Here is a 19,457-nt window from a genome sequence, read left to right on the forward strand (position 1 = left end):
ACACTCTCTTCACAAAGTCATCCTCATTCATTCTCATTACGTGTCCAAACCATTTCAGAGCCCCAGGCTTTACCAATTCAATCTCCTCAATCAACTCCCTTGGCTGTTACATCCTTACCAAACCTCTCTTACATACTTTGATTACTTTTTCCATCCCATCCTGACACACCACACGCACCTCTTACATACTAGCTCATTTCCACTGTACATAGTCATGATTGTTGTGCCACATTCTACATTCACTTAACACGTCTAACACTGGGGCTACACACACCCATACATGCTTCACAACATCTCTTTTAACCATCATCCATGCTATTCTAGAACCTCACCATCTGTAGACACTCCCGCTCATACTCATGGAGACCACCAATATTGCAAATGTTTCACCCCCTCTCAGTATGCAATGATGGTCTCAAATAGTTATAATGTGCTTGGCACCCTAGATGGCCCTACAGATCAGTGGGATATCTCCAGATGCGAAACTCTCTAAGCTACAAAGGAGTGCATCAGATGCCTCAAGTCAGGAATGGAGGGACGCAAGGACACAAGGGATGGTCAGGAACCATAAGCACTTCTGCCATAGTCCACAAAATAAGAAAAATATTACATAAAATGAAACAACAACAGGCAGCCAGTGTTTTAGAGAAAATGTTTCATACAAAATGAAAAAAAAAATCACCATAATAAGAAAATACTACCAACAGTACCTGCCCTCTCTCTTATTTCCTCCACAAACAAATATTAAACAAAGTCAAACCATAAACAGATGGTTAAAAGAGAATATGGTGTACTAACAAGGCCACTTTGTGAAGGCAGGGCAGCATTTGGTTCCACATGCACTCCACTCTACACTAAGAAAAGACTGGCTGCTCAGGTATTTTGCCCTGTTCATGTGTCAAAACATCACAGGATATTTAATGAACTCACTGCCCTGCCTCTGGGGGGTATGAAGGACTGATAAACTATACAAGAAATTTACTACAAAGGCGAATCCATAACCATAGAAGTGCATAAACAAAGTAACTGGAAAAGAAAATAATGTTAGATAACAGAAAAAGCATGCACAACTGACCTTACAAGGTTTAAGCACTGAACACAGACCAAGAGAGGGATGGCAAGTAGACAGCATCCTTCTGGATTTTCAAAGTGCTTCTGAAGTGTGTTGTTACTTCACAGGGTCTCATAGAATCTGCAATACCGAAGGAATTAGGGAAATGTTTTTGTGAATATTACAACACATATTAACCTGGTAGCAGCGGGGATCATGTTTCTTAATGGTCCCTCCAAGCGAGAAAAATGAGAAAAAATCACCCCTCACACAAGCCATTTCATAATATATATCAAAGCATTTGTGATCAGATTATGTAGCATCTATTTTGGGGGGTTTATATCATGGCACAAATTTGGCCCATTGCTGCTACACGGTAAAGCCACAAATTTGGCCCATCGCTGCTACCGGGTTGAAAGGAAATGAGAATGGTTTCAAGGGAGAAACAACCATCCTAGAGGCAAGAGATGAGCAGGGAGTCTACAAAGTTCTGTTTCAGCATCAAGGATACAAAAAAGAAAGAAGATAGTAGACTAAATACTGTCTTCTTTCACAACACTCTGATTCATATATAAATGATATATGTGGAAGTACAGTCTCAGAGCATCAAAACTACCTGAGTAGGAAACAGATATCAAAAAGAGTCAGTGAAAAGTGGGCCACGATGTCTTCCTTTTTCCATTTTGTTGCCGCAGAGAGATTGGAAAATTCTGTTGTAAATGAAGAAGAGCAAGACGATGACATTTTTTACTCAACTATAAATCATATATGGCGAACAGATTTTCTGAGATGGTTAGTACAATTTCAAAACATGTTATAAATACTTTTTACTCCACAAATCCAAGGACTGTACAATACAAATAGCACTCTTCTCTAAGCAATAAAAACAGTGATTGACATACAGTAAGAATAAGGTGGAGGTAACCTTTAGTCAACTTACTTCCATCCTGGTGAAAACTGGCAAACAGAAAAACATCGTGAGGCAATGCTGTGGTCAACTCATGCTTTAGGTACACCAACTACTATGTCCATTGGAACACAGGTCACCTTACTCAAGAATACAATAGTGTCTTAAAAAGTAAAAGAATTAGGTGGCTTACAAGGTTGCACTAGTTTATACCTGTCACCCTTGGCCTGAATTATTAGATTTTACTTGAGAAATTTTGTTACAGTGAATCTCCTTGATATTGATCTGTGGTTTCCACTATTTCAGACCTGCTTGCAAAACTATATCATTTTTGAGTGAACATTTTGTAGCATGTGTTATGCACACATATGATCTTGTGCTATTTGAAACCTTATTGTATAATAAGAGCAAATCCCTTTCATATAACACATCTTTTGAAACTGCATTGTATGACACTCAAGTTACAACATTGTAAAATAATGTTACTCAAAAACTCAAGTTATGCATGTTCAATATATTATAAAATACCAATAATAGTCCCTGAAACATTGGAATTAAGCATGCAACTCCACATTCCACTGAATGCTGCATGATGCGCCTGCACAGGATGAAGCTCCTGGTGCGGGAGCCTGGACCCCACTCTGTTGCTTATGTTCATAACAGCTGTTGGGCAGGTCCTGTGGTTTTCTATTCACCTCTTATTCTGCATCACTGAGTGTCTTGTATTACTGTACAGGAATAAGAACAACCAGGACAAGCCTAACTGGAAGGGTAAGATAACTACTCACACCACATTTTTCAACATCACTTACTTGTAACTATATAAAGGAAGTTTAAATGCATACTTAAAAAAAAACAGGTTTATTGTTTAATGAAAGATACACACAAACAGAATATAAATAAAAATGCTTATGAGAATCTGTGTGGGAAAAGTTAGGGGAAAAAGTTGATGAAAACATACAAACTGACTACCGTACGATGTTAAATTAATACGGTTTCAAAAAATTAATAAAGGTTGAATGTACATAGTATTTTTAAGTATTCTATGAATAAAAATTAAAATCTGATTACATGAATCATTCTGCATTATTGTCACTTTGATTTCACACATGTCTGGTTAACCAACACTATTAAAACAGAAAAAGCAATATTAAAACAATTGGATAAACACACTCTTTTCACTCTTTTATGAAATGACAAAGGAGTTTAAATTCTGTATAAATAGAGGAGGTTATGCAATGGCACAATACTGAACGTGTAATAGGAATTGTGAGAGTATAACTGAACCAACATTTGCAAATGTAAGTCAACAAAGGAAATGAGTCAAGAGGTTGAAGGTTCAAAAAGCTTGCTGGGCTGAGAGACGCTAGTGATGGGAGTTGAATATGAAACTATGACCGAGTAGGAAAAGGTGTACAAAGTATTTTGGGCATCTAGTATGGGTGAAAGGAAGAGTTGTGAAACAGTAAAGATGGCCAAACAATGCAACAAGATAATTTGGTCTTGAGGGTGAGAGTCATGATAACGAGCTCTAGTTCATAATGAATGCAAGGGGAGGGAGAGAGGCATTACTGTTTGCAAGGAGGAGGGAACTGAAGAAGCTGAAAGGGGAAGTATGCGAGGACGGAGAGTTCAGACAAGAACCAATGGAGACTTTTTCCACGAGTATTCACAAGAGTAGCTCCAGGGTACCGACATCATGACAGAAATGTAGACAGGCAAACAATGCACATGGTCAGGGTCAGGCTAGGGTTGCAGGGCCTGATAGGGAACATATTTGGTGGGGACCTAAAGTCCACAGTCAAGGTCCATAGAATCACAGATATATAAATAAAGTATTTCAGACTATATTTTTCTATAATATAAAGGAAAGCAATCAACCTGTGTGCTTAAAAAGTGTATGTGAATGGATCAAACAGATACGGTACATTTTAATATGAAACTAATAATAATAATATAGGTTATAGGTCATCCAAACCAAGGCCAAGACCAGAACTGTTGCTGACATGACTCTCTCCTCAACCTAAATTGGTCCAGCTACACAGCTTAATTGGCACTTGGCCTCATGTAGGTCCACTGACAGCAGAAAGGCACTGGCTTGCCAACACCCAAAGGTGCCAACATATATCCAAAACCTTTGCTGGAAATTTAATCACATGATCATGGTAAATAAAATTTATATGTTATAAAGTTAAAAGGTACTGCACTCATTTACATATTCATCAATTTTAGTTTTTCAAAAATATTATATAATGCTGTTCTATAAATAATTAATCACTATCAAATTCAAGTACACTAAAAACTTTAAAATACATATACAATATAAACAAACAACACTGATTTTTTGAGAATTCAGAAGAAAATTATAATCGTTCCTGTTTTCTGTAAAACCTGACTTGAAATGCAGTGTTGGGTGCATGTTGCATTGCAATGTTGTGTGCACTCACCAAGACTAGAGTAGATTACCCTAGTGGGGCAGCCTTAGGTACAAGGTCCATTCGGGAGCCATTGGTTGAACTGTATTAAAACCAGCCCTGCACATGCTTGTAGTATGAAGTGAGCATGATTAAATATGAAGTCATACAATATCAAATACACATCCAAATACAATAACTTTAAATAAGCCTTTGTAAAAAGTTTGTAACCTTTCTTGAGAGACCTGTGTTCTAATGTATAACTTGTGATTTTGGAAACTATCAAAAGGAAAAAATATGCATGCTATTCTCTTCATCAGCAGCCCTATTCAGTATCATATACTTAATTCTACAGAGTTGTGTCCCTTGGCTTGATGGCGCTTCAGACTGCCAAGATTCACAAACTGTTCACTGCACAGTGCACAGATATATTTGCCAATCACCTGAGGGCCTCGGGTGACTGTTGGTTGTCCTGACAGGGGAACATACTGAGTACAACTTCCAAGACCGAAATTTGAGGGGAAAGCCGACGCTGGTTCAGACTCAAAGTTATGGAGCTTCAAGTGGTTACTCAAAAGTTGATGATTTGTAAACTTCATATCACAATGCAGACAAGTGAGACTTTTTTCATTGACATGAACAGCCATGTGCTGCTCCAGATAGGCTACAGAAGGAAATGTTGAAGTGCACATTTCACAAGTGATGGGAGGACTGACAAGCTCTGGCTTTCTCTGAGTGTTGGTCATATCACATGAACTCAACTTTGTTTCCTTCTGACTTTCAAATGGAGAACTGGTTGCTGGTGATGGCTGTGCAACTTCACTTCCATCAGCATTACTAACATACCTATCCTTACAGGAGCTTTTTCCATCACCTTCATTTTGAGCATAAAAGTTATTTGTTTCAAAGTTGACCTGAAGTGTAGGAAGGACAGGCTCATCATTTTCAGGTGGAGGGTCCTTCTCATGGGCTCTCTTGACGTGGATGGCCATGTACCGATGTGCCTCAAAGCCAGCATGACAGTATGGGCATTTGTGAGGTAGAGGTCTGTGTATTCTCAGCTTGTGCTTCTTCAGTGCACTGCGACTTGAAAAACTCCGCTCACAAATGTCACACTTGCAATTCTCCCCATCGTTGGCATGCCTCGCCTGGTGGATGTTAAGTCTACTTTCTGTTCGACACACTTTACCACAGATATTACATGTGAATGGTTTAATTACTTGGTGCAGCTTCATATGAGTTTCTAAATTTTCTGCACAAGTGAATTTTTCTTTGCACTCAGACACCGTACAAACAAAGTATGCCTTGGACTTGCGTCTCCTTGAATCTCTCACTTCTGGAGGTGGAGGTGGAGGGACAGGTCTCTTTTGGGTGTAGGCCGGGACTCCAGGCAGCCCGGACGGCCCCCACCCTGCCACCACCTGACCCACCATCTCCGGGGGCACATAGTAGTCGCTCCTCACAACCATTCCTTGATGGAGATCTTGAGCCATGAGAGAAATTTGTTGTTCTGATTTGCTTATTAATGTTTATTAAGTTAAATTTCATTAAAATTTTCACAATGACATAGAACTGATCTTCCCTTAATCACTGAAGTGTCTTTCTATCATGTTTCGAGCATTCTGAAAAAAATAAGATGCCATTAGTTTCTTAAACTATATTATAATCAATGCTGTACGGTAATCAATATTGCAAACAATACATAATACTATAGCCTATGAGGTTTGATCACAGTGCATAGTGAAATATGATTCCTTTTTAATAAACTGTTTTATAAGCGAAACAAGTGACGGAGATACATATATCCAAAGAGGAAGACTATTCCAGCGAAACTCTACAATTACACCCAACTCATTTCAGTGATTGACACTTTATTCTGATAGACCATAAAGTACTTGGAATGGAAAGGGGGCCTGTATGGGGACTTGCTCGGATGGACCCGAGGATAGGTTTAGTATGGCGGGTGAGGCAACACCTTCCCTTAACATATGATCATATTGACTATTTGATCATCATACACTGTTATACAGTCTGGTTAAGCATTACTGCTTTGAAGTAATCACAACTGTATGTAATTGTCTATCTCTTTATCAATCCTTTTTTTCATGTTTTAGCAGCACACCTTACTTAACGTACTACATGAAGCGAATAATTTGTATCTCAATCTCTGTTCTGTTTTGAACACATGACTGATAAATTAAATACTCTTGATACAAAGGCATATGATGCACCCTTCAGCAATACCTCTGCCTCATTCTTATTTACTGTAAAATGCAGAAAAAATCTGATGATAAGTACCAGTACTGACATGAATGGTACCCAGGTGTTTGTATTTTATTTTGGGCTTTTCCTTCTGATAACCTGATGATGATAGACCAACCAGGGGAGCAGCCAGGGGAATGCTCTGAGCTGGGTGAATTTTTAGTAAACAGCATTACTTCATGATTTTAAAAACAAAACTTTTTATTTCTGGTATGTTTCGATGGATTCTGATTGACTGTTAACCATTTCTGATGCAAATCATGTTTTTGTTTTTCCACTGATTTCCTCCTGATATATTACCTGCAGCTCTTACACGCAGGAAAGTGGAATGAGTGAATTTTCGGTAAAGAGTAAACCCGATTTTATTGACAAAACTATTTATTTCTGGTGAGTTTTGATGGATTTTGATTGAGTCTGTTAACCACTTCTGGGGCAAATCACTATTTTTTGTTTCCCCCTTAAGCCTATTCCCTCCCAATATTATACCTACCATGTAGCTATTGCACACAGGTAGGCCTATATGGAATAAGTGAATTTTCGGTAAACCATAACCCTGATTTTATTAACAAAACTATTTATTTCTTGCAAGTCTGTCAACCATTTCTGGGGCAAATTGCTGTTATTTTTCCCCCTTATTCCCTTACATATTATACCTATATATGTTGCACACAGGTAAATGGACGGGGAGAATATTTGGTAAACAGCTCCAAATGATAATCAAACATCAATTTATTTCTAAGAAGTTTTGATACATTTTGATTGAACCTGTTAACTGTTTCCGAGGCAAATAATTAGTTTTTGTTTTGTTTGTTTGTTTGCTTGTTTCATCTTTCTTTCCTCCTGAAACAATACCTGTAGCTGTTCCTTGCAAGTAATAAGTGGACAGAGTGAGATAAATCTTTGTTGAACAGCATCCCCCACTTATAAAAACTTTTATTTATGCAAAGTTTTGACAATTTTTGTATTATATAAATTGTTAACCATTTCTGAGACCAAGCACTATTTTTTTCCTCCCCTATTTTCTCCCGGATATTATACCTGTAGCTGTTGCTCGCAGGTAATGAGTGAGCTGGGTGAGATAGACCAGTGGTTCCTGGTCCGTGGCCGTACCAGGCAGATTACGTTCATTGAAGTGGTTTGGGCGTACAAGGATGAAGAACAGTGACATACAGAGTTAAGCGTGACTTATTAAACACATGTCCCTAAATATATTAACAGTTACAATGTCATTTTGGGGAAAAGGTCAAACTGTTAGTAGTTCCGTGTCCTTACTGCTGCGCTGGATACTTGAGGGGCGGGACACAGGAGGACACATGACGTCTGGCAGCGGACACACACACACACACACACACCTGGGAGCATTCGACCACTCCTTTGTTGACGCCGAGTGAAACACACACACACACACACACGCACACACACACACACACGCACACACTTTCTTTTACTTTTACGGTAAATCTAATGAATGCCGGCTCCTAGAGGGTGCGCATTTAGGGCACGGCGTGGTGGTAATTACAACATTTCTAGCACGTTCGACGGGGTTTTAACAGGCGGACAGGCGTGTTTGGGGGCTCCCGTGGTCCCGTGGTAGAGTCTCTGCCTTTTCACTGGTGTTCTAATGTGATTCTGTTGATTTCTCGACCTCATTTGAAATGCATATTAGTCGATTTCATCCTCCCCCACCCAAAAACCCCGTGTTCCTACAGGTCCCCAAGATCGTTTAGGGAAGGGGACAGGCATAACTTGAAAAGAGGCATAACTCGAAAAGTAGACATCTGCGACGGAAATGAGGTACAAAATCGTGCAATTCACTACATTTATCACCAGAAAAACATGAACCACGTCAAAAAATCGTTGGTTGGGTGAAACGGTACATTGTCCGTGTTTTTTCCGCGCGGGCTCTTCCCTTTCTTCACCCCGGAGGTCGCAGTCTCATCGGCCATCGACTTAGAAGAAATCGTGAGGCCAGCGCGGAAAAATACACCCCCTGTGATATACACGCCTGTCCGCTTGTCAAAACCCCGTCGTACGTGCTAGAAATGTTGTAATTACCACCACACCGCGCCCTAAATACGCACCCTCTAGGAGCCGCTATTCTTAAGATTTACCTCTTTTACTATGCACACAGGCTGACCAAAGAACTGTATTATATGTTCTTCCTGCCACCTAAGGAGCCAAGAGTGTGCCTTTCAACGGTATGGCCACAAAACTTACTTCTTCCAACAACAGGCAGAGAGAGAGAGAGAGAGAGAGAGAGAGAGAGAGAGAGAGAGAGAGAGAGAGAGAGAGAGAGAGAGAATTTACATAGATTTACATAGAAAATCAGACCACACAGACCCCATGGTCCAGACTTGGTGGTCTGTCCTTAAACCTAAGTGATTTTACATTAATCAAATGGCTCCAAAACGTTGCTTTTCTACTCTAGTTGATATTAAGTTGAAGGAAGTGACGGTCGAGCTTGTTTTTAAAGGAGTCAATCGTGTTACACTGGACCACTGATGGTGGGAGCTTATTCCATTCTCGCACTACAACGTTGGTGAAGAAAAATTTGGTGCAGTCTGAATTTACTCGTCTACATTTGAGTTTTGTGCCATTGTTCCTAGTTCGCAAAGTGTCATCGATCATAAACAATTTTGTCCTGTCTACATTCGTGAAACCATTAAGTATTTTAAAACATTCGATCAGTTCTCCTCGGAGGCGACGTTTCTCAAGAGAGAACATGTTAAGGGTGGAAAGCCTTAATTTCTTCGTAGGATTTGTTGCGCAAGGAAGGGATCATTTTTGTTGCTCGACGCTGAACACCTTCTAGTTTAGCAATGTCCTTTGCATGGTGGGGAGACCAAAACTGTACCGCATATTCCAGAGAGAGAGAGAGAGAGAGAGAGAGAGAGAGAGAGAGAGAGAGAGAGAGAGAGAGAGAGAGAGAGAGAGCATAAGACGAGGATAAGTGTAATGTCGTAATGAGGTCTTATAATACCTAACTTACCTTCGTTTACTGAAGATCAAGAATGCTAAGTCATGGCCTCCTCTTCCCGCAGCCTGTATCTCCGCTTTGGCAATGGTTGACTTCTTTATGAAATGCTCGGAGGAAGAATGTTTTTCCTCCAAGATGAAATGCACGATGCAATGGAGACACGGTTCCATGCCTTGCAGAAAACCTCGGATAATAATATTCACGAATCGTAGCTTGAGAGAAATACTTCCTCGTAGAATTTTAAGTCGCGTATGCATTGGGGGGAGGCGGGTCCAGCAGCCCCCAATGGTTAGGAGGTTATGTGAAGTTCGTTTGGAGTAGTTTAAATACGCTCCCCCACCCAAAACCCTTGATTACCCACGGAAATGAGGTACAAAATCGTGCAATTCACGACATTCATCACCAGAAAAACATGAACCACGTAAGAAAATCGTTGGGTAGGTGAAACTGTAAATTATCCAAAAATACTATCTCCATGATAAACAGCATTTATATTTTGTCCAGAAATAAGCAGTCAGCATCTCGAAATTAGTAGGCTACACTGGCGTGAATATTCCCCGTTCATTACTGCCAATGCCCTTTAGAGCCCTAGGTATTCGGGAAAGTGTCTGCATACGACATGACTCAACACTTGGCCATTGAGACTTAGAAGGCATGTATAGGCTGGTGTCATGCTACTTATCCTTTCTAATTAAAAATCTACACAATATGTTACGGTTAATCTTAAAGATCACCACTCCATGCCGCCAGAACGTCACTCATTCCACTCCAAATACACTCTAGAATCTTTGACGCTGTAGTCACCACTCCGGTCCACTCGCAGCTCGTCCTTTCCCTAACTTCGATACATGAGGCCACTTGTTACATCTACACACACATTACTCAACTTCACTCACCCTCAGATGTCTTTATTACGTCACTTGAGGGAATAAGAGCAAGGCAAGGCTCCCAGACGTCCCCGACACACCCACTCACTCCAGATACAGACGCTCGACTGATGGATTCTTCACGTCTCAGGCTTTGGTGACGTCATGAATCTGGTTCGAGCATTTCCCCGAGGCTTCGCTGGTCGTGACTGAACCCTGAGTAGTTTAGAGTTCTGGCTATTGTTATTTCTCTCAAGAGGTCCATGTTTAAGATGGTAAATAAGTGTGACACGTGTTCATAACTATCTCTACGTTGTGTGTGTTTTGCAAGATGCGTTGGTTGGTCACTGATGAGGTGACCACTGACTAACACACACACACACACACACACACGACAGTTTTCATAGTTTTTTTTTTTTTATCCATGTAGGTTGCATTCTTTCTTTCCATGCTTTACCCACGGATGAGAGTAAATAAGAGACAACTAAATCAGCAACTCATACCAGCCAAATATTTTATTGAGAACCACAGTAAAAACACTTAACATTAGTTAGTATAATTTTCTTCGACACACATACAAAAAAAATATACATGCATATATCTTAAAATAGAGGCCCTAGATGAACTTTTTTTGTTTTACTACTTATTAAAAATCTATGTGTGATGGACGCCCCTTGGACCATAAAGCTAGTGATATGGGGAATATTGTACAGTAATGAAGTCAAATAAAATCATACAATCTTAGAAAAAAAAAAAGATCCTTAATTGGCATCATACACTTGACCTTCTTAGGGAAATAAACTTAATGACAGTAAGTAAAAAATTAACGTCTGATTCCTTTGAAAGTTCTGCTACAAATGAATCAACTCGTACAAGGGTAGACTTAGGAACATGAAGGGTTGGCATAGTCAGTTCTGATGATACTAATGAAATATAAAGAAAATGTAAAGGAATCAGAACCTATACATATCGTGGGAACTCAATAGAGACAGTTCTTAGTTCCTAGTCGGTTCTGGTAACACACACACAAAAAGGAAAATGATGAGAACTTATAAATATTGTGAAAAGCAAGTAAGGGTAGTTGTCAGTCCTTCGTCAGTTCTGGTAGTACGAACAAAATAAAAATGAAACAGTAAAGGGAAATCAGAACCTATAGATATTTTGGGAACCCGGCAGAGACAAAATCGATGACAATAATTAAAAAAAACAAAATAATACCAACCCTTGGGACAATATGTAAAACGTGTGTGTGACAGCATAATAAAAAAAAGAAGATGTCGAAGGATTGTTTCCCAGTGTTTCTAGGGACATCCTCAGGTCTTTAAGTACTACTACAGTGATGGTGCTACGGGTGATGACAACGAAATGTTCCTAGGTGTGTGTTTTCTGGATCCACATGTTAGTTTTGAGCTCCGACCAGCATGAAATTGTGGACAAAAAATGCGGTAAAAATGCAAAAAAGAGTCTGACAGTAAAAGAAGAGCTGACTGAAAGTGCCTTTGTCAGGGAGTGTAAGTCATTGTTTAGGTTTTTTATTTTATTTTGATCAGAAAAGTCCTGCTGCGGGGAGAGAGAGAGAGAGAGAGAGAGAGAGAGAGAGAGAGAGAGAGAGAGAGAGAGAGAGAGAGAGAGAGAGAGAGAGAGAGAGAGAGAGAGAGAGAGAGAGAGAGAGAGAGAGAGAGAGAGAGAGAGAGAGAGAGAGAGAGAGAGAGAGAGAGAGAGAGAGAGAGAAAGGAAGAAATAAAAAAGAAAAAAGAAAAAAAGAAAGCAGACAGGCAAACGAATACGCAGTTTAATAGCTCATAAATTAAACAAAGATCTTTTTCCAGGCATTATATAAGAAAAAAAAAATATCCACATGCCTTGAACAACAATTTCTGAAGGACATGCTTGAAGTGTTTATCATGCGGGAGGCAATTTTAAGTAAGACAAGCAACTGAACATCGAAAGGGAATTGGAAACCTTGATGGGAATAAGAATGGGGGAGAAAAAAAGGAATGGGGCTGGAAGGGACTGGATTGTGTTTCTCTTCATGGTAATATCAGGCAAGAGGTGTGTCAGGGGTCAAAGGGGAGGCGGGAGGGGGGCGGGGGCGCGATCGACCATCCTCTCTACAGGCCAAGATGATCTGTAACACAAGAGGACTGTATTTAGACACTCGCAAAACATTAACTAAAAACAGGTCATTATTCATCCTTAGTCCCTATCGTAGTACCTATTAATCCTGGTCTTCGGCGCCCTACTATGCTTATTCGTGGCCTTCATAATCTGCAACACAAGAGGACTGGCTTTAGACACACGTCGGGAAGAAGGGGAAAGAACACCAACTCACATCACTCACCCTCAGTCCCTAACTCAGAACCTATTGCTCCCGGTCTTCGGCGTCCTATCATAAATTCATGGCCTTCAATAGCTGTAGCACAAGGGGACTGGCTTTAGACACACGTCGGGAAGAAGGGGAAAGAACACCAACTCACATCACTCACCCTCAGTCCCTAACTCAGAACCTATTGCACCCGGTCTTCGGCGTCCTATCATAAATTCATGGCCTTCAATAGCTGTAGCACAAGGGGACTGGCTTTAGAGACACGTCGGGAAGAAGGGGGAAGAACAACTCAAAACAGATCACTCACCCTCAGTCCCTAACTCAGAACCTATTGCTCCCGGTCTTCGGCGTCCTATCATAAATTCATGGCCTTCAATAGCTGTACACAAGAGGACGATTTATACACGCCGGAGAGGAGGTAAAAGGCCAATAAGGTAACAGACGTATATCTCGTGCTCGGTCTTCATCTAAGGGCTCACTACTCTTGGTCTGCCATGCCTGTAACACGTAGGCTTGAGGGACGCCGAGGAAAAAATACATTGCTCTAAGGCAGGAGACTCATTATCACTCCTCATCTTAAAGCCTAATACTTTTGGTCTTTCCTATTCATCATCTGAAAGGGAATTCATATCAGGGCAAAGGAAATAACTATGGAAGACTTCAGTGCCCTTGGGAGGTGTTAACTGGATGAGGTTTTCAAGTCTGTTTTCACCCCGACATCAACGTTCCAGATTGTCTTACTCAGCCTCTTACATTTACCGACTTCCGACCCAAAAACTGTCTCGTGGACCCCAATAAGGAGATTCACTTATAATTATCGTTAAAATAGTTAATTCCTGATGTTTCTTGGCAATAGTTAAGCGTCAGAAGCCGGTAAATACTATGCTCTGAGTACGACAATCTGGCAACGGTGGTCCACATCCCTGGCAAGTTGCACCCCGACCACAAATTAGTTGTATTTACTTCGAAATACACTAAAGTGGTAGATGGAGCTCTTCGGTAGCACTTTTAATCATTCCTTAGGAGAGGGGGGGGGTTACGAATAGTTCCTCCATATTCAGATTCTGAGGACCATGCAGGTATTCTAACAAACCCCATTTTAAGTAGGTTTCATAGTAGTTAGATATTTATTCAATCTCTAAAGCAGTCACTATTTAACACGCTGCTTTGTGGTTCATTCACGGAGGTGGAAGAAAGTGAAAGTTGTAGACTGATAAAATGATTATCATAAGTTATTGGGGAAGTGAAACTCTCGCTACTTGGTGCACATAGAAATAGCAGAGCCGGTGCGAGAATGGTGACTGGCTTAAGGGCCGCTTTCACAGTCACGTTGCTTGTTTTGATCGTTACCAATGGCGGCGATCGACGCTTTAGTTTTCCACGTGAAACTGGCCTATGGGGTAGTGAGGTAGTGGCGGCTGCAGAGGAAGCGAGAGGTGTTGATGGTCTGTGGCAAGGTGAGGGGCTAGCCGCCACTACCCCATCGGCCAGTTTTACGTGGAAATACTATATTGCCGATCGCCGCCATTGGTAACGATCAAAACAAACATAATAACTGTGAAAGCGGCCCTAAGTCTATCCAGGCGGAGTTGAGAGTGGAGGGGCTTATGACAGAACACTTCCATGCTAGTGCTCTGATATACTTTATCAAATGACTTGCAAAAACAGAGCCATTTGAGTTTATATGAAGTGTAATATTATCCTGACAAAACACTTTCAATCAAAACCATTTTAATATGACAAAAGGAAATCTATATTACATGAAAGCTTACTTCTCTAACTACAGTGGTCTGCAACACTACCCCAACGTCAGTACCGTCAAACTTTCTTCTACTGTACAGCGTCTTAACAAAGGGAGCCACATAAGCAGGCGGATACAAGGACTTTGTGCAAGGACCAGTAACACTAGACTCACTCCCTCAGACACACACGCAAAGACATCAGACAAATAACGAGAAACAGGTAGTAAAAATATAGCATGATCAGCACCTTCCAAAGCACACCACAAGGATTTCATGAGTCCCCCAAACTCAACGATTCCCCAAGTTTGTTTGATTTTCCAAAAGCCACTAAAGACTACACAAAGGTTTCTCATATGTCATTTGGTGGTTTGAGGAAAGCTACAAAACGTGGGGAGTCATATGGTCTTGGCACTCTTAGATCCATTGGGCTGTACTGAGAAACTGACCTATGCATGACAAACAGGAGTATTCGGACGCTTGTCACCATTAGTACAAGGAGAAACAGATGGCAAAAAAAACATAATCATCATCATCAGCACATTCTTCCGTGACGCAAACATGACGAGCATTCCGCCACAGTTTCTTTATCCCTCGGTACTTAATCCATTAGCAGTGACACCAACCCTCAGACCCTCGATGCTCACTGCGACTCGTCTCTACTCCGCGCCGTCACAACCCAAACTCGCTGTTGACGGTCGGTTTGTGTTTTTGGCTTTTACCGTCGGGGATGATTTGGCGAGGAGCTCCGTAGGGGGTCATGCCGGCTTGGGAGGCGCCTTTGTTGCTGCCAGACTGTAGGCCGATGATCTTCTGTCCGTCCGCTGAGATTCCCTTTTGGGCCTCTGTAGGGAACGGGGTGCCAAGGAGACGGGGATGAGAAGGGGAGGGGACACACACACACACACACACACACACACACACACACACACACACACACCATGGGAATTGCGTGCATTATCAATCGCCACAAATCACAAAATTACCTAAAACAAACGCATACTACATTAACAACAACAATAACTACCTAACAGTGAGGACATTAAACGCATTTACACTAAGATAACATTAAAAATCAAATAAATAAGAGCACTACGCCAATATTCAACGCTATAGGGAACATTAACCAACACGTATACTGCACTACATGATCTAGCCAACTCTCTCCTTCGTCGTCCTCCTCCTCCTCCTCCTCTTCGCCACTCACTCACCTCCCGGAATAATCTGTCTCCCGGTACCATAGGCCGTCATGCCAGCCTGCGACGCGCCCTTGTTGCTTCCGTACTGCAGGCCGATGATCTTGTGGGACTCCTTAAGCTTTTCCTCCGAGAAGTTCCTCTTGTTCTCCTGAGCCACTTTCACGCCGATCACGGGCCCGTCAAAGTGCCTCTTCTGTGCCTGGGGTCCGCGGAGGGAATGGAAAGAGAGGCGCGTTAGTTTTGGGTAGAGAAAAAAATGTGTTGTGCAGGATCATTGCTAGTTTGGGCGCATCCTCCCCTTTTGCATTCATCAGGACTAAGCTTAACTACTCTCATCTGAGGTACAAAAATGAGCTACTAGTAAGATAAACCTTGATAAGCAATGATTTGACAGTACCTGAAGTTGTTGACGCAGCTGTTTGTATGTTTTTTCTCCTAAAGGTGAATTCTAATTATATGTTTGAATGCAAATTGGTGACCATATTCTGTGTATTTAATAATTCTACATTTCATACAGAATTGCGTTATTTATATTTTTATAAACATCTCACTCTATCAAAGTTTTGTTAATGTATAATATTGTCTGAATGGATGTGTGTGTGTGTGTGTGTGTGTGTGTGTTTCTTGTTCGCTTGTCTCCGTGCTGGTTTGCGTATCTGTCCATCTATCTGTCTGTCTCTGTCTGTCTCTCTGTCTGTCCCTCTGCCTGCCTCCCACCAGTCCCCGGTACTCACGAGGCCTCCCAGGGCGTACAGGCAGTCCACAACCTGAAACAAAGAAAACAACGCATAAGAAACTAAATTCATTCAAAACAACAAAATTCAAACGTGTGCTTAAGAGCAAAATAAATAAAGAAAACAAACATGTATCATATAAAAGCCTTCACTAGCTGGTTAGGCAAACACGAAGGATATGAAAGTGAAGGGAGTCTACATATAACCAGGTAAAAGTGATGATGAATTTATGCGTCTTCATGCTTCTTCGTTTATGCTTCTTCAAATCCTGGAAAATGTGTCACAACTACCAAGGGAAATATAAAACCCACGATCAAACAATACATAAGAAGGTGATTACATGTTTGTGTTGATTCATGCTTCTTCATCCTTTTAGTCCTCAAAAATGTGCGATAACTACCATGGGAATTTAAACCCCATGATAAAGCACTGTATTAGAGAGTGATCAATTGCTTGTCGTGATTTATGTTTATCTTTGCCTTTAAAATCCTGGAGAATGTGTTGGCAGGCGATCAGACGATACTGGTGAAAGGAATTTAATGTTCCTTCATACTTTCTTCAGTCCCAGAGAATGTGTGGAATAAAGAACCAAATAAGACTGAGTGCTTCAGAGCAGAGTAAAAGAAACACATATATTGCATTATTTAAGTCTGTAGAGAACTGGATATCACGTTTTTTTTTGGAAAGTTTCAACGTGGCAACAGGAAAAGCAAATATACTGCCTAGGCTTTCCACGGATCACTGGGCAGCTTTGCGTCCTTCAGAAACAGTTATTGACAGATCACGTCTCGCCGATAAACATCACAAGAACAGAGCGAACGCGCATTTAACGGCACTTAATAACGGGTATCACACTTCTTATAAAGCTTCCAAATGACAAGAACATTGGAAAGTTTCGTTTAGTCGGCGCAACATCTGTGGTCATATGCCGGAGACAGAAGGGAAAGGAATCATAGGAGAAGGGAACAGACTCCAGGAGACGGGACACAACCCCCGATTAATACCTAGTACCCATTCACTGCTGGGTGGACAGGGGCGTAGGGTATCGGAAAAGCCGCCCAAATTTTTCCACTCCGCCCGGGAATTGAACCTGGGCTCTCTTGATTGTGAACCGATTGTGCTAACCACTGCACCACGAAGCCCCCGACAAAAACATTGCTTTTTGGTTTCCCGCCGATTGCTAAGGTCATCCACGGCCCTCACAAACAGATAATGACAAATTGAGTTTCGCTGGCACGAGAAAGAAAGCTAAGGTCACACTCAGCGAGACCTCAACACCGGATATCACACTTCTTCACTAAACTTCCGACGTGTAAAATTAGATTGGCTTTATTTTTTTTCAAGGATTAAGGAAGAGATTCACATTCTTCACGAGCAGATACCAATAAATTGTGCTTAGCCGAAAAAAAAGAGGCGAGTAAAAGCGTATTCAGCGATGCATTAATACCTGTTATCACACTATTTTTTCTCTCAGCAAAGGAGGAAGCTCAAGGTAGAATATAAAGAGAAAAAAAGAAAAAAGAATCAGAAAAAAAGTCCGCTATGTCGCTATGTGCTTCGGTGTGGTAAATATCATCAACTCACTTTTATTGCGGCTTTACTGAAATACTTTACCTCATTCAGAACAGATAATGACAAATCACACTTCGCCGACAGATAATAAAATAACCAAACAAAGGCTAACATCACTGGGAGGGCACACTAATGGGTAGATGGGGAGACGAGAGGGAGGGAGTGAGGGAGGTTTTACCCTTACCCCCAGAAGAACCACGCCCCCCAACTTCCCCCCCCCCAAAAAAAAATTCCCCAAAGCCCTGGAAGGTAGGGGAGGGGAGGTTACATAAGACTGTCCACTCCCAACGATCGCATTCACATTTTGTTTGTTTGTTTGTTTGTTTCTGCCCTTGAGTTGCATCCTTTACTGTAAAAAAAATATGAGCCCCAGACGAGTTACGGAACCAAAGCAACGAACAATAAAGTAAATCACAAGTGTAATTACGTAAAAAGGAAGAAAAACGAGAGAGAGAGAGAGAGAGAGAGAGAGAGAGAGAGAGAGAGAAGTGAACATATGTACGAGGGAAAGTAACATGATTGCTATGCCCACCAGATGTCCCCTGACCTTCACCTGTGTGTGTGTGTGTGTGTGTGTGTGTGTGTGTGTGTGTGTGTGTGTGTGTGTGTTATGCAAGCGAGGAAGAAGTAGCGAACAGGTGCGGCAAACAACAGCTGGGGCGACTGAGGTGATGGAAAATGTGACACGTTGAACAGCTGGAAGGAAAAAGATGCCGCGTACAACAACTTGGGAAGATAAATCACGTAAAAACGGTGCCATTATGAAAACTGATGCCTCGTAAACAACTTAAGAGAGATCGATCATGAAAAGATTGCCATTAAAAACAACAGCAATCAAAACGAGATGCCGCGTACAACAATTTGGGAAGATAAATCACGTAAAAAAGGTCCCATTATAAAAACTGATATCTCGTAAACAACTTAAGAGAGACCTGGGAAGAGGAGCTGGGTGAACAAACGGAGACACAAACAACGGCTGGGTGAACAAAGGGTGACACAAACAACAGCTGGAGGTGAAGGGTTAGAACACGGGATAGTTTGTGACCATTATGGAGGTAGAAGTCGTGCTCTCTCTCTCTCTCTCTCTCTCTCTCTCTCTCTCTCTCTCTCTCTCTCTCAAACACACACACACTTTCTCAGCCGTTCAATCCACGCGTTCATTGTCTCTCGTTGGTTTAGTGTCTGTCTAACGCTGTTTTCTCCCTAACTGCCAATTTGGACCCATTAGGCAGTTAGTAGTCGGCGGAAGTGGTTACCGAACTCACCTTCTATGTCACCCTTCAACAGTTCTCTCTCGTTTCTCTTTCTCACCTGCCCATTTTCTCTCCTCTTTGGCGTTTCCCGTTCTCTCCTTCCTTTCGCTTCCACTTAACGATCTCTATTTTATTTTTCCTTGCCTTCCTTTATTTC

The 19,457-nt window shown here is 41.4% G+C and overlaps 3 protein-coding genes across 8 annotated transcripts in view; all 3 read right to left on the reverse strand.

Moving 5' to 3' along the window:
• LOC126986925 (FAD-dependent oxidoreductase domain-containing protein 1-like) overlaps window positions 1-10,578 on the reverse strand; it is a 52,780-nt gene extending 42,202 nt beyond the window's left edge. For 2 of the 3 annotated variants that reach the window (XR_007740030.1, XM_050843441.1), the window contains exons 1-2: window positions 10,508-10,528; window positions 1,076-1,192 (exon numbers count right to left, since the gene is read on the reverse strand). The gene's annotated coding sequence lies outside the window, so the exon portion shown is untranslated. Of the gene's footprint in view, window positions 1-1,075; window positions 1,193-10,507 lie in introns of all 3 variants that reach the window. The other variant, XM_050843442.1, reaches the window with a different exon arrangement.
• On the reverse strand, window positions 2,804-8,011 carry LOC126986927 (zinc finger protein 62-like). Of its 3 annotated transcripts, none has more exons than XM_050843443.1 (2): window positions 7,907-8,011; window positions 2,804-5,994 (listed from the first exon to the last, which is right to left on the reverse strand). In XM_050843443.1, the coding sequence occupies exon 2, from the start codon at window positions 5,863-5,865 to the stop codon at window positions 4,708-4,710; it is 1,158 nt and encodes a 385-aa protein (XP_050699400.1). In that variant the 5' UTR covers window positions 5,866-5,994; window positions 7,907-8,011; the 3' UTR covers window positions 2,804-4,707. The 3 variants fall into 3 exon arrangements, with proteins under 3 accessions (XP_050699400.1, XP_050699402.1, XP_050699401.1); XM_050843445.1 differs by having other exon boundaries at window positions 7,857-7,974; XM_050843444.1 differs by lacking the exon at window positions 7,907-8,011 and adding an exon at window positions 7,673-7,841.
• A 384-nt stretch (window positions 10,579-10,962) lies between the features above and the next one.
• LOC126986929 (myophilin-like) overlaps window positions 10,963-19,457 on the reverse strand; it is an 85,400-nt gene continuing 76,905 nt past the window's right edge. The window contains exons 5-9 of one of the 2 annotated variants that reach the window (XM_050843448.1): window positions 16,476-16,508; window positions 15,754-15,940; window positions 15,265-15,387; window positions 12,693-12,745; window positions 10,963-12,605 (exon numbers count right to left, since the gene is read on the reverse strand). In XM_050843448.1, coding sequence (XP_050699405.1) covers window positions 12,726-12,745; window positions 15,265-15,387; window positions 15,754-15,940; window positions 16,476-16,508 — 363 coding nt within the window. In that variant the 3' untranslated portion in view covers window positions 10,963-12,605; window positions 12,693-12,725. The remainder of the gene's footprint in view (window positions 12,606-12,692; window positions 12,746-15,264; window positions 15,388-15,753; window positions 15,941-16,475; window positions 16,509-19,457) is intronic. The other variant, XM_050843449.1, reaches the window with a different exon arrangement.

This window comes from Eriocheir sinensis, chromosome 63 (genome assembly GCF_024679095.1).
Source record: "Eriocheir sinensis breed Jianghai 21 chromosome 63, ASM2467909v1, whole genome shotgun sequence".
Taxonomy (NCBI): Eukaryota; Metazoa; Arthropoda; class Malacostraca; order Decapoda; family Varunidae; genus Eriocheir; species Eriocheir sinensis.

Coding starts and splice junctions, on each gene's coding strand:
- LOC126986927 (XM_050843443.1), bottom strand. CDS start 5,865: ATGGCTCAAGATCTCCATCAAGGAATGGTTGTGAGGAGCGACTACTAT.